We start from the raw sequence: 13,838 nt of genomic DNA on the forward strand, positions 1-13,838 counted from the left end.
TATGTGTGTGACAAAATGTGGTCAGGATCATCTACTGTATGTTTCTGGGATGTTTGTCTTTCCCACAGTCTTAGTCAATGTGTGTGTGTGTGTGTGTGTGTGTGTGTGTGTGTGTGTGTGTGTGTGTGTGTGTGTGTGTGTGTGTGTGTGTGTGTGTGTGTGTGTGTGTGTGTTGTCCACTTATCTCTGGGGGTCCATCGGTCAAATGTGTGTTGGTTGAACCAGATTTCAGAATACTGTATATATGTAGACTTCAAGTTAGGAAAAATCGCAGATATGAACTTACAGGCCTAATACGCATATGTTAACAGGTAGAAAAGCCCTTATAATACTCCTTATAATATGATTATTAACATTAATAATTGTTAATAAGACTTGAGGGGTGTTTTTAACATTGTGTAATTCTTTATTCACATATTATCAACATTGACAAAATGTAACGCTCACTCAGAGAGGGGAATCTTTGAAAAGAATAGTTAATTGTTAATAAGTGCATAATAAAGGATTTATAAACCTTAATAAGGAATGTTTTTCCCTTTAGAGCCAGCAGCTGCAGAAAGCATAGTTAACTGTTAATAAGTGCATAATAAAGGATTTATTAACCCTAATAATGCATTGTTCCCTCTAAGATCCAGTAGCTGTAGCAAGCATAGTAAACTGTTTATAAGTGCATAATAAAGGATTTATTAACCTTAATAAGGAACTGTTCATGCTTTAGGTCAGCTGGCTGCAGAAAGCACAGTCAACTGTTAATAAATGAATAGTTAAATGCAAAAAAATGCATAATAAAGTAGGTATTTATCTTAATAAAGCACCAAAAAACCTTAGTAAAGGTTTAAAAAATGGCAAAGTAGGTAAAAAAGTTAAACTCAATAAATGTGTTTTTAATGCTATTATAAAAATTATAAGAACGTCTAAATGAACATTCTTAGAAGTACAATAAACATGTTTATGATGCTATTTTGAACACTTTTATAGTCTTATTAACACATAATAATGTTGATAAGCATCTTATAAGGACTTATAGAGTTAAAGAGTTCCCCAGTGTGGTGACTGTAAACTGACCCCAGAACATTTGTACATTTTGGTCTCACGATCCACCTGAAGGTCAAACAGTATTGAGCGGACTAAACCGGGACTTTGTTTGTTTAAGTTTGTTTGTGTCATCTTCTGTTTGCCTTCAGTTCAGGGCTGTGATCTTTTCCCCATTCTACACTGTAAAAAAACCAACTCCTCTTTATTTATTAACAGCTGCCCTATGAAAGAGCCTTCATGTGCCAGTTATCGTGTGTTTAAAGCTTTTGTTTTTCAATCTATTGAAGGAAATCGTTTTATACAACACACACCTAATGATTTTTTTCTGATTTGCAATTTATATAAATGTTCTTTTTCAATTTAAATGCTAAATCTGCATTTTATGGGGCTCACTTTTGAATGCAGATGTCTATATTTATAATCATTCATGGTGTGCCAAATGGAGGGAAAACATTCAACAAATGACATCGAGAAAAGACAAAACAGATTGAATCAGGTTGTTTAATGCTCTGTAAATACATCTTTGATAAAATATCAATCAGCTGAAGGAGAATGAAACAAAGAGAGCGTAGTCTGCTTCACTTTGTTTGTCCCTCTGATCAAGAAGTGAGAGTAGAAAACGTCACAATGAAAGATTGATTTATTCGATATAGTAAAACACATCAAGCACAGTGACTCCATAAGGCTGACTGAAGGTGAATAGATCTTCAGACTGGTAAAAGTTCCAGAGCAGGGAAGGAAAACTGATACCCACGGCTGATAAAATCAAGTCCCAAGTCAGGAGAGACAAGTCTTGAGTCAAGTCCCAAGTCAAGACAAACAAGTCCATAGAACAATCCCTAGTCACGACAGACAGGTCCTGAATCAAGTCCCTAGTCTAGACAGACAAGTCTGGGTCAAGTCAAAATTCAAGACAGAAAAGACTTGAGTCAAGTCCTTAGTCAAGACAGACACGCCCAGAGTCAACTCCCAATTGGAGACAGATAAGCCTCAGTTCCAAGTCAAGACATATGAGTCCCAAGTCATGTCCCAAGTCAAGTCAAGACAAGACTTTTTAAGTCGAATTCTAAGTCAAGACGTGCATGTTCCGAGTCAAGTTCCAAGTCAAGACAAGCAAGTCCTGAGTTAAGTCCCGAGACCAGACAGGCAAGTCCAGAGTCAAGTCCCAATTTGAGACAGACAAGCCTCGGGTCAAGTTCCAAGACAAGACATATACGTCCCAAGTCATGTCCCATGTCAAGTCAAGACAAGTCTCAAGTCAAGTTCTAAGTCAAGACAGCTAAAGCCCAAGTCCCGTCCCAAGTCAAGAAAGACAAGTCCTGAGTCAAGCTTTTTTTTGGTGGATCTGGGGACTTGATCCATGGCACATTCTTTTTAAAACATACTTTTAAGGGAAGTTATGAAGTATATTCAAGTCTATGAAGGTCACGAGTCAATGGTGTAGACGTCCTAGTCGAGCTGCCAGTCTTTATTGATTTTGTCAAGCCGAATTACCAAATTAATTCATGACATGTTTCCAGGAACCATTCAATTTTACACAATACAATTTGAATAAAATAGTCAAAGTCTGCACGTATCATGCAGTAAAAACAGTCAATGCATTGGTCTGCTTTGTATAAAGAAAGAAAACAGCTGCGATGTAACATGGATCATTGTAAATGTATTTAAGGTTTGTACAAAACTGTATCCCTCCAATCAGAACATTTGGCACTTTGTACTTTGCATTAAAACAACATTTTAAAACAGGAATAGAATCAGTGGGAGGATTCTCAAATACACAAACCTCCTGGTTATCACAAACAGAGACAGCAAAGCTTTATGAAAATGATAAACAACGTGATCAACACAACTGTGTGTTTGACTTTTCTTTACAACAAACGAGTTGCGATGAGGGTAAATAAAAAGTGTGACATCCTTCCAGAAGCTCAAACATTTACAGAGAAAAGAGAGTAAAAAAAGTCTGACTGTTAAATGTTCTCCACTGAAAATGCCACAATTCCACTTTATTCAACAAAACTTTTGAAGAAGCTTAACCCTTGTGCCTCACTGATTCAATGACAAAAACTTCAAAAACTGCCAGAAAGATATCATAGTTTAAGTTAAATCTTTAACAAGCATCAGTCCTGATCATAACTACCATATATTCTTTCATTTTCAGAATTCTAATCCTTTAAATGCCATTTTGTTAACAAAATACCACTGTTGTGTTTTATAAAATAGACAAAACTTGTGTGAAAGTCAAAGATTAGCAACAACATTGATTTTGATGCAATTTCTTTCAACCTTTTTGTGCAGGAAACCAGGAAAATGACATGTATTTGCACCATCAAACATAAGAAACTGGCAAAATCAGGTGGAAAATAGTATAAAATAAACATTTTGATTCTAGATTGAGAGCTTGATATAATAGAATGCATGATTTTATGTTGTGATGGTGGTGGGATCAAACATTGTGGTTTTAATTAGTTTCAATGCTGATTGTTTTGTCTGTATTTTGGCTACACATAAAACATAATAATAATAACTACACCCATGTCAAACAAACAAAACAGAGAAAAATGTCCCTAGTGAGGCACAAGGGTGTAAAAAAGACACACTGTGACAAGTTGACTCGTTTGTTGTCCCGTTGCTCCTTCAAAGTATTGTGACAACATTTGATTAAATACATAAATAAACGTAAGTTGTCGACCATTTAAAGGTGTGATGGAGTGACGGTAACCTCAGACGTATCCTGTGATGTCATATCCTGGCGCGGCGGGCTTCTTGGCGCCCTGGACTCCCTGCGCGGTGGACTGGGAGCCGTGGCTGGTACTGCGGACCAGCATCTGCCCCCTGCTGGCCGCCGCCTGCAGCGTGGGGTTGTGGTAGGTCTGCGAGGTCGTCCGTATCCCTGCGCCTCCCACGCCGCCTCCCACCGGGTACGGGTAGCCTCCGGCGTGCCGTCGCCCGCGGCCGCCGTCCTGCTCCTCGCAGCACGACACGCACAGCATCGCCCCTCCCAGCATGGAGATGAGCGAGGACGCCAAACCGACGTACAGACACTCGCCCAGCTCAAACTTCATGCTGGAAGGCACGCTGGGTCGGTAGAAGGTCTGGACCACCTCGTGTGTGGTCCACGCCACCGGTATGAGTGACAGGAAGCCTGCGGTGAGGAACAACCCCCCGCTGGCGCCGGCAACGCGACTCTTTACAGCGCCGGCGCCCTCCAAGCAGAGCGTGCACTGCATCCCGAGGGCCGCCATGGCGATGGCGAGTATGGACAGCACGAGGGAGATGACCATGAGCGCCCTGGAGGCCTGCAGGTCGGAGGACAGGGCCAGCATGGAGTTGTAGGTCTCGCACTGGAAGGCGCCGGTGCTCTGGAAGACGCACTCCATCCACAGGCCGCGCATGTTGGCCACCGCCGTGACGATGTTGGAGCCGATGTGGGCGGAGATCTGCCAGTAGGGGAGGACGGTGGCCACCATGGTGCCCAGCATCCCAAACAGGCCCAGGAAGAAGCCCATCAGCTCCAGAGCGGCGGACGCCATGGCGACAACTGTGATGGAGGAGACCCCAAAAGCAAATTTGTCACTGACTACATGCACAAAACATTATTGTATTTGCTCTCACTCTGACTCGAGTGTACTCGCATCTCGAAAACACTTTCATTTCTTTCTCAATTTAAGCTAATTGGAAAATTGTAATTAATAGTAGCCTCGTAGCATGCTAAGCTAAACAAGCAACTGTTTTTTGGCTTTTTTAGCTCGCTAACTTTTCAAGCAAGCTTATTTATTTTGCTGCGATAAATGACTCGTAAACCCAAATGCTAACATCAAGTGGATATTTTATGTTCCATTTGTGTTAATAAGATAAAAGCTAGTTAGCTTGCTAACAAAAAGTTTCCATTTTTAAATTCTCAATATGTTTTTTACCATTTTATTCATGAGATCTTGGGATATTTTTATTTGGATTATTAGAGATCGTCCTTCATATTGTATTTTATGACCAAAAAAACCTCCTACTAGTCCGACTTGTAGCTTTGTAGTCACATCAGATAAATAAAGCTTAAGTTAATTATCTTTATTGTGTTAACAAATGTACTTTTGGTACATTTTACTGATAACTTTAGAGTTTAACAAGAGGATTCACATACAAACAGAATAACATATACTAGCTGCTTTTAATAAGAAGATTAGACTGTATTATTGTGGATATTACTATATATTTAGGTGTAACTGCCAGTGACTTGTCTGTTGATGTGTTTGGTAATTCTTCTCAGATATACTGCAGCCGTCAGAAATCCCTGTTATCTCTCATCACAAAATTATTATTTACAACTGGGAGGCTGACATTAAAGGTCTTTACTCGTCTGCTCATAATTACAGTGTGTGAGGTATGACGTTAAGGCGGCTTTACCTGTGTCTGGAAAACTGTGTTCATCTATGTGGCAAAGTCCAGACTTCTGGTACTGACCCGATTCCACGTTAAGATAAATCAAACAGTGATGCGACTATAATATGTTTGTTCTTATTTGGTGTTGTTTGTGTTTGTTGTATTATTATTTTCATTGTTTTCAACCAGTTTAGCTGCAGCCGATGATTCAACTCTTTTAAGTCTTTGCTCATCACGTGTCAGACATGATTTAAATGCTGACTATACATATTTATAATAGTATATCTGTATTTAGGCAAGACACTACAAGCACTGGAGATTTTGCGTCCATAACACGTCTTCTTTCAGACTAGTGGAAAGATTTATTTTACTACTTTGTCTATTTTACGCTGCAGATTTCTCCTAACTTCAACAAAAGTTACCGATAGATAATGCCTCATTTGCATATTTAAACATAACATTTGAGAAAACTTATAATACAAAACATAATTGGTGAACAACTTGGTGAAGTTTCATGTTGATATCTATTAGTTATTTTTTTACCCTATTCACCTGTAGAGTCTTCAACATGTATGTAATTTAACTAAACATATCTTTAAAGGACGTTTTCTCTAAATGAGTTTTTTCTCAGACTCTGATCCATAAATCTCCACTTCAGTAGCTCTTACATACACCAAACTTTACAGCTTCATTCCTCTCTATATTCTGAAGGTTTCTACAGAGGGGTTTGTTCAGATATCATTCATAGCCTGATTTATACATGGTGAAAAGTGATTATAAAATGGCATTTTTTTCTGATTTATTGAGTGATACAACGAAATATCCAAACTTCCCTCTGTAGAAACCTTTGACTCTTATATGACAACAAAATGAAACAAGAATTTTGAACCTGGCTTTATCCAATGTTCACATATCTGTTCTGGAAATGTATGAAAATTTGCACATATTTTATAAGACAGTGCCTAATTTGCATATTTAAACATAACATTTCAGAAAACTTGTAATACAAAAAATATTTGTCTGAATGTCAAGAATCAACCAGGGTTTCACGGTCATATGTATTAGTTATTTTTATGCTGAAAATACAGTAATATAATGTACCACACACACACACACACACACACACACACACACACACACACACACACACACACACACACACACACACACACACACACACACACAGCTTTCCTCTTCCACACATTACCTGAGACTGCCGCAGATTTTTGTGGAAGAGCCGGACGCCGGACTAGTTGAGGATTTGATTATGTTCCTTTGCTGCAGGAGCTGAAGTTGCAGCTGGAAAGAGGAGAGGAAGAGGAGGCAGAGGATGAAGAGGCTGCAGACTGTACAGAATGAATTCAGCGCTGGTATCTGTGGTGAACCTGCTCCGGCTGCTCTCTGAATGCTCCCTCAGACCTGGACATAGTCACAGGCTGTCGCTGACTCTACTTCTAATGAGCACTTTTTACTCTGCTGGCTGCATTGGAGCCAGAAAAGGGTTTTCGAAGACGAAGAACAATCCTTGAGGAAAGACTTTCCACTTAAAACAATAGACTGTAACGGTCTGAACTCCTGCACATCGTCTCTATGCTGTCTTTGTTAAAGTGTGTGATCTCTGTCCGTCATCCAGACCTTCACCTCCTGTCATACACACACACACACACACACACACACACACACTGACACACACACACACACTGACACACACACATCACGACGAGCCACGTTAATCATTCTCACATCTGTCATTCCTGCAAAACAGGTGGCGCAACGTTCAGCAGAATCCCAATATTTCAGGATATCAGTCCTCTGTGTAGTCGGAAGTGAAAAATGTTTGATTTAGCAGAAAGATTCAAGTGTCATATTGCTTTGATGAAAAGAGCTAAAAAAAAAAAAATGTATCCTTTCATGTTACGGCTGAAAGTGTCTCTGTTCTGTCTGCAGAAATCTCCAAAAATGCTTGTGAGCATTTTTGAGGGGAGATTTTTAATTAAAGTCAGAAATGGAATAAACCAGCCTGAAGCAAGAAAGATGAGGAATGAACATTATGTTTTTTAAATACTTTTTCTAAAATGTTCATTTGAATCCATTTTATTTTTTGTTTTATTTTACAGTTATTTTACAGTTCTGTTTCCTTCCTTGCTTCCTCCTTCCTTCCTTTATTGCTCCCTTTAGTAAAGTAAAGTAACTAGTAAAGTTTACGTTTAGTAAGTCTCAAATGACCTCCTCTGAAGATGCCTTTATATTTATTCTTGCTTTATTTTTAAATCATTCTCTGCTGCATTTCTGGCATTCAAGGTGATATACAAATATAGGTTTGTTATTATAAGAATTTTAATAATACTAACAACAACAATAACAACTTAAGTGATGATAATTTTAATTTTAATTAATCTTAATTCTTTTATTTATTTATTCATTTTTTCAATTTTAATTTATATTTTTCAATTTAAATGTTTATAAATCTTAAGTTTTATTTATTTATTTTATTTTAATTTTTTTTAAAATTTAATTTTAATTTTAATTTTTTTTATTATTGTTTATAAATCTTGTTAATTCATGACTGATTCAGTCTATTTTCATTGTTCATTCAATCATTATGCTTCTGTTTGAAATGATAGAGTTGGCTCTTTTTTAAAAATTATTTATTGTTATTCAAAGGCATTTTAGAGCGATTAAAGAAACCAAAGAGAAGCATGTCATACTTCAAAGTAATAGTTTGTACAGTTCCAATGACTCAACAATAAGTTTTGTCATTTTACAACAATGTAAATAAGGGCTTTTTATTTCATTTATATTTTTGCAATTCCATTTTAAGATTTAATTATCAATTAATCATTGAAAGACAAAACAAGTTCAAATTAATTGATGCATCATTTAAATTTGTTCCAGCTTTTTTATGTTTTTATTCAACACCTTAGTTAATTAAATCCAAACACCATAAACGTCTTGGCTTATTTCTTTAGGGCACCTTTCAGACTCCATAGAAAACATAACTGCCATAACATATTGTGAATTTACGGCTCATTAAAGCTGACACCAAACTTGGCCGCCTGCCGTACGTCATCATCCATCAACCGTTAGCTGGGCTGTCCGTTTGAAGACTGCTGATGCTGAGAGCTACAAAAAAACAAAAACACAAATACTACATACCATGTCAGAGTACCTCCAGGTAAACCCTCCCTTATCGCCCAGCGGTGGTGTCATCTGAACTGTGTACATGCTCCATTGGTGTCAGTATCGGTCGTTACAGTCACACAGTTCTCCTCCTGATCCCGTCCTGGATCTCAAGCCTTTTGGTTTCTAATCCCTGCAGTCTGCATCATAATGGGATTAGAGTGTAATCCAGGCACTTCCCATTACGAGGCAGAACGAGAGGGCAACGTCCACTACACACTGTGAGAAACACTGAGCCATTATTATAAATCACAGAGGGGCTTTATGTGGACACGCTGCGTACTAATGAGGCGGCTCAGGTCGGCCCGTGACCCCTTTGTTAGGCCCTCTGTTGGGATCAGTTATCGGGAATGTAATGGTGCGTAATGCTAATTAAAGAAAACCTAAACCACTTCATATCTTAACATTTGAGTGCAAAGTATTGTGTTATAGATAAGCAAAGTATCTGCCCTCTAGTGGTTTAACCCTGCTATTGCAATTACATTTTGCTGGTTTGTGGACTGACGTTTTGAAGCCTCGAGTTTGGCGTTTTGGCCGTTGCCATCTTGTTTTTTGCAACCAGTGAACAGGAAGTGACCATATTTGGACTGAGGAGGAGTGACGTAGAGACGCCGTATACGTCTCTGGTGTCGACCTGTCAATCACAGTGTAGCCCCGCCCTAAAGCATCCCCTGCTTTATGGTCTGTTTGACTCTAAATGGAGCATCATTTACTAAATGAACATCATGCTGTATTGAAGAAGACTTGAAACTAGAGATTGAGACCATAAACTCATGTTTACAATGTTTACTGAGGGAATAAATCAAGAGAGAAGTAGAGTCATTTTCTCATAGACTTCTATACAACCAGAGGAGTCGCCCCCTGGTGGACAGGAGAGAGAATGCAGCTTTAAGAAACTTCCACACAGGCTTCACTCGTCAGAACTGTTGGTTGACGCCTGCTTTCAGCACAAGATTTGGGAAACATGCTGAAGGGATTTGCTCTCATTCAGCCACAAAAGCTTTAGTGAATTCCTGCGCTGACGTATGTGGATCAGGTCTGGTTTCGCAGTGTGTATTTCATTTCTTCCCAGAGGAGTTGGTCTCTGTGCAGTCCAGTCAAGGTCCTCCAAAGCCTCGTTCCACAACATTGAAATCACTTAAACATAATTGCATCATTGTATTCTGGGCGTCACTTCGGACTCTTCGCCCTGTGTTTGAAAAACACATCACAAAGATTTATGTTTTTCCATCTCCCCCACGCAGCGGATTCTGTCCTCACTTCACCCGAGACGTTTTCATTCAGAACGCAAGCTGCTGTTTATTAGTTTAACTCATAATGTGGAAAAATGTACCACACGTGATCAGAGAGGTAAACACTACTGAGACCTTCAAATCCAGACTGGAAATCTATTTCCACATGCTTTCATTGTTTACCTCTGAATCAGATTCTGTTCTGCTGTGAGTTTCTTGTTTTATTTTTATGAGCTACAAGCTATATATTAGTAATGAGACATTTATGATTCTACACACACAATTTAATCTTACTTACTTACATTAGGTATTCATTCATGAAAAACTCCACAAATATATGTCAGCAGTTTACAAACTACAGGCAACCAGACGGACCCAAATATTCACACTAGAACTCAATGTTTTCATTTGATTAACTATAATCTTCAATATATTAACTTTTTGAGGAAGTGGAAAAAAAATCTTGTTGTTATACAAAGGCATATGAGAGCGGTTAAAGAAATAAAATAAAAGCATGTCATACTTCAAATAGAAAGTTTAAAAGTATAAAAGTATATAAAAGTATATAAAAGTATTTTTTCATTCAAATATGCACGAAGAGAAAGTATTATTACCTTCACAATCCACTTGGACAGTGATTTTTAATATCATGTTAAATTTTATTTTCAAAGTATTGTGTGCAATATAACTCTTATTTGTTACTATATTTAATTACATTGGTCTTATTGCTATGTTGTTGTTTATGTTTAATGTTTATATTTTTATTCTATTTATATTTGTTATTATTGTTTGCAAAATAATTCCCTTTGGGATTAATAAAGTTCTATTTTATCTTATCTTATATTATATTTTCTTATCTTATCTTATCTTATCTTATTTTTTTAAGTTGGCCATTAAGGAATGTATATGGTGCAATGGGGTGTTATTGATAATGATGATATCCAAAGACCTGCGGTAAATACACATATTTAGACATTTATCAATTACAGCAACGAGAGGTCACCTGACCTCCTGAAGTTCTCACCTTCATTATTGAGTTTAGCTGACATAAGTTCATGTGACACTATTTCTAACATAGATCAGATACATTTTTTAATTTCTAAAGATGATACTTTTTCCGATTCATAAGGATAAATTTAGGCAGCTGTGACATCCCGGACCTCCATCACTGCAAAGTCATATTTCATTTAAGAGTGAGAATAAATATGTTTAAGAGGGAAAACGTGAATTTATAGAAATATATGATAACAGAATAAAGGTTATCTTAAAGAGTTTGATCGGCTGTGAAGCTCTGATGATGAGGAGGATGTAGTTTGTGGATCATCTCACTAGATGGAAACGATGAGTCATTTAGACTTTCCTGTACGGTTTGATTTAAATGTGATGATGTCTTAAGTTTAACATGTATGTGATGTTATCAGGTGGATAAAGAAAAAGACAAAGCTAAAATGGGTAAGAATCTACAGCCAGGTCATTTTTCAAGTTTCCTTTATTTGGGTTATTTCAGTTTTAGTAAATTGTATTTGAAAAGTCAGTGGCTGGAAAATAAAACATAATTAGTGACATTGTGTGATTTTTTATATTATTAGGGTGAAACAACATTCATCAATTAGAAACAATGCAAGACAAATAGAAATTAATTTACATGAAAATATCAGAGATTGTGTATTTAAATCACTTTAGAAACATTACATTACATTACATTACAGTCATTTAGCAGACGCTTTTATCCAAAGCAGATATTAAAACATGTTCCAAATACTGTAGACTTAGAAATGTAGCATTAAAAGCAAGCTCCAAACTACAAACATTTCATCTAATTACAGTCAGCCAATTGTAAAAAATAGCTATAATCAAAGTTAACCTCACACCATTAGACATAAATGATGTTTTTCAGACCTGTTGTGTCTCCTCCTTTAAGACAGATAGATATAAAGTCTCACACAGAGAACACAGTTGACTCATTTATAGAACTGCAGAGACCTCTAGTGGCCAACAGGAAGAACTGCAACATGTCAACTATTTAAAACTGATTCAGATTCTTTATTGTCCTCTTTGGATGACATTTGTTTTCACAGTCTTTACACATAATTAACATTTTATAATTACATATAGAAGCAAAACAAGAACATAGCAACAACTCAAGTCTATAACAGAGCACAAAACTGTTTTTTTTGCAGATTGGGTGTCTGTATCTGTGTCAAAGCAGAATTCATGTTATTGTCTCTGAATGTACAGATATATATTTACTAATTTTGTCTTCTGTTTGGTTCTGAACAGGAAGCATACAGTTGGGTTATTCTGGATTTTTCACTGGAAACAGCAACATCCTGTGGCTTATGTTGCAGCTTTTATTATTATTATTATTATTATTATTAATTAATAATAATAATAATAATAATAATTATTATTATTATAATACTATTATATTATTATTATAATATTACTATTATTATTATTATTATTATATTATTATTATACTATTTTTATAATACTATTATTATTATATTATTATTATTATTATTACTATTATTATAATACTAGTATCATTATTATTATTATATTATTATTATTATATTATTTTTATAATACTATTATAATACTATTATTATTATTATTATTATTTTATTACTATTTATAAAATACTATTATTATTATTATTATATTACTATTATTATCATAATATTATTATTATTATTATTATATTGTTATTATACTATTTTTATAATACTATTATTATTATATTATTATTATTATTATAATATTACTATTATATATACTATTATTATTATATATTATTATTATTATTATACTATTTTTTATAATACTATTATTATTATTATATTATTATTATATTATTTATTATTATTATTATACTATTTTTATAATACTATTATTATTATTATTATTATTTTATCTTACGTTTATCATTATTATTATTTACTGGGTTATATTATTATTAGTGTTGCAATCAATTTTTTTATTATTTCCCTAAACATGTGGGACTATTCCTTTAACTTAACATGTATGAAAAACAACAAAGCTGAGAATAAAACCTTCAGTATAAAGGAGGTGGAGGATGAAAGATGTTGAGTTACTTTGTTACTTTGTGACCAGTGAAGGAAACAGATCTCTTCGCGGTCCAGCTGTCAAACTGGGACCCTCCCAGCTGCAGACACGCTGACCAATCCCAGTGCTTCCCAGTGTGCACTGACCAGTCAGGACGCTTTAAAGCCAGCCGGAAAAGGGCGAAGTGATATAATACTATTATTATTATTATTATTATTATATTATTATTATTATTATTATATTATTATTATATTTTTTATAATATTATTATTATTTATTTATTATTATATTATTATTATATATATTATTTATTATTATTATTATTATATATTTTTATAATACTATTATTATTATTATTATTTTTTATACTATTTTTATTATTATATTATATTATTATTATTATTATTATTATTATATTATTATATTATTATATTATTATTATACTATTTTATAATACTATATTACTATTATTTTTATAATACTATTATATACTATTATTATTATTATATTATTATTATTATTATATATTATTATTATTATATTATTATTATTATTATTTTTATTATTATTATATTTATTATTATTATTATACTATTATATTATATTATAATCAATTTTTGTAATATTTCCTATTATTTCCTTTAATATTATTATTATTATTATATTATTATTTGTTATACCAGTATTATTATTATTATTATTATTATTATAATTATTATTATAATATATTATTATTATTTATTATTATATATTATTATTATTATACTATTTTTATATATTATTATTATTATTATATTATATTACATTTTATTATTATTATTATTTACTTTATATTATTATTATTTGCAATCAATTTTTGTATTATTTCCCTAAACATGTGGGACTATTCCTTTAACTTAACATGTATGAAAAACAACATGAGAGTAAAACCTTCAGTTAGGATGAAAG

At 34.3% G+C, this 13,838-nt stretch overlaps 1 protein-coding gene across 1 annotated transcript; it reads right to left on the bottom strand.

Annotated features, from left to right (window-relative positions):
• Positions 1-1,657: 1,657 nt before the first annotated feature.
• cldn2 (claudin 2) lies at positions 1,658-7,036 on the bottom strand. The gene is made up of 2 exons (XM_054626437.1): positions 6,617-7,036; positions 1,658-4,573 (listed from the first exon to the last, which is right to left on the bottom strand). Exon 2 carries the CDS (start codon positions 4,563-4,565, stop codon positions 3,756-3,758), a length of 810 nt encoding a protein of 269 aa, XP_054482412.1. The 5' UTR covers positions 4,566-4,573; positions 6,617-7,036; the 3' UTR covers positions 1,658-3,755.
• Between the last annotated feature and the right edge of the window lie 6,802 nt (positions 7,037-13,838).

The sequence above is a fragment of the Anoplopoma fimbria genome, chromosome 24, assembly GCF_027596085.1.
Source record: "Anoplopoma fimbria isolate UVic2021 breed Golden Eagle Sablefish chromosome 24, Afim_UVic_2022, whole genome shotgun sequence".
NCBI lineage: Eukaryota > Metazoa > Chordata > Actinopteri > Perciformes > Anoplopomatidae > Anoplopoma > Anoplopoma fimbria.

Excerpts from the sequence above, each read along its gene's own strand:
- cldn2 (XM_054626437.1), bottom strand. The coding sequence starts at position 4,565 with ATGGCGTCCGCCGCTCTGGAGCTGATGGGCTTCTTCCTGGGCCTGTTT.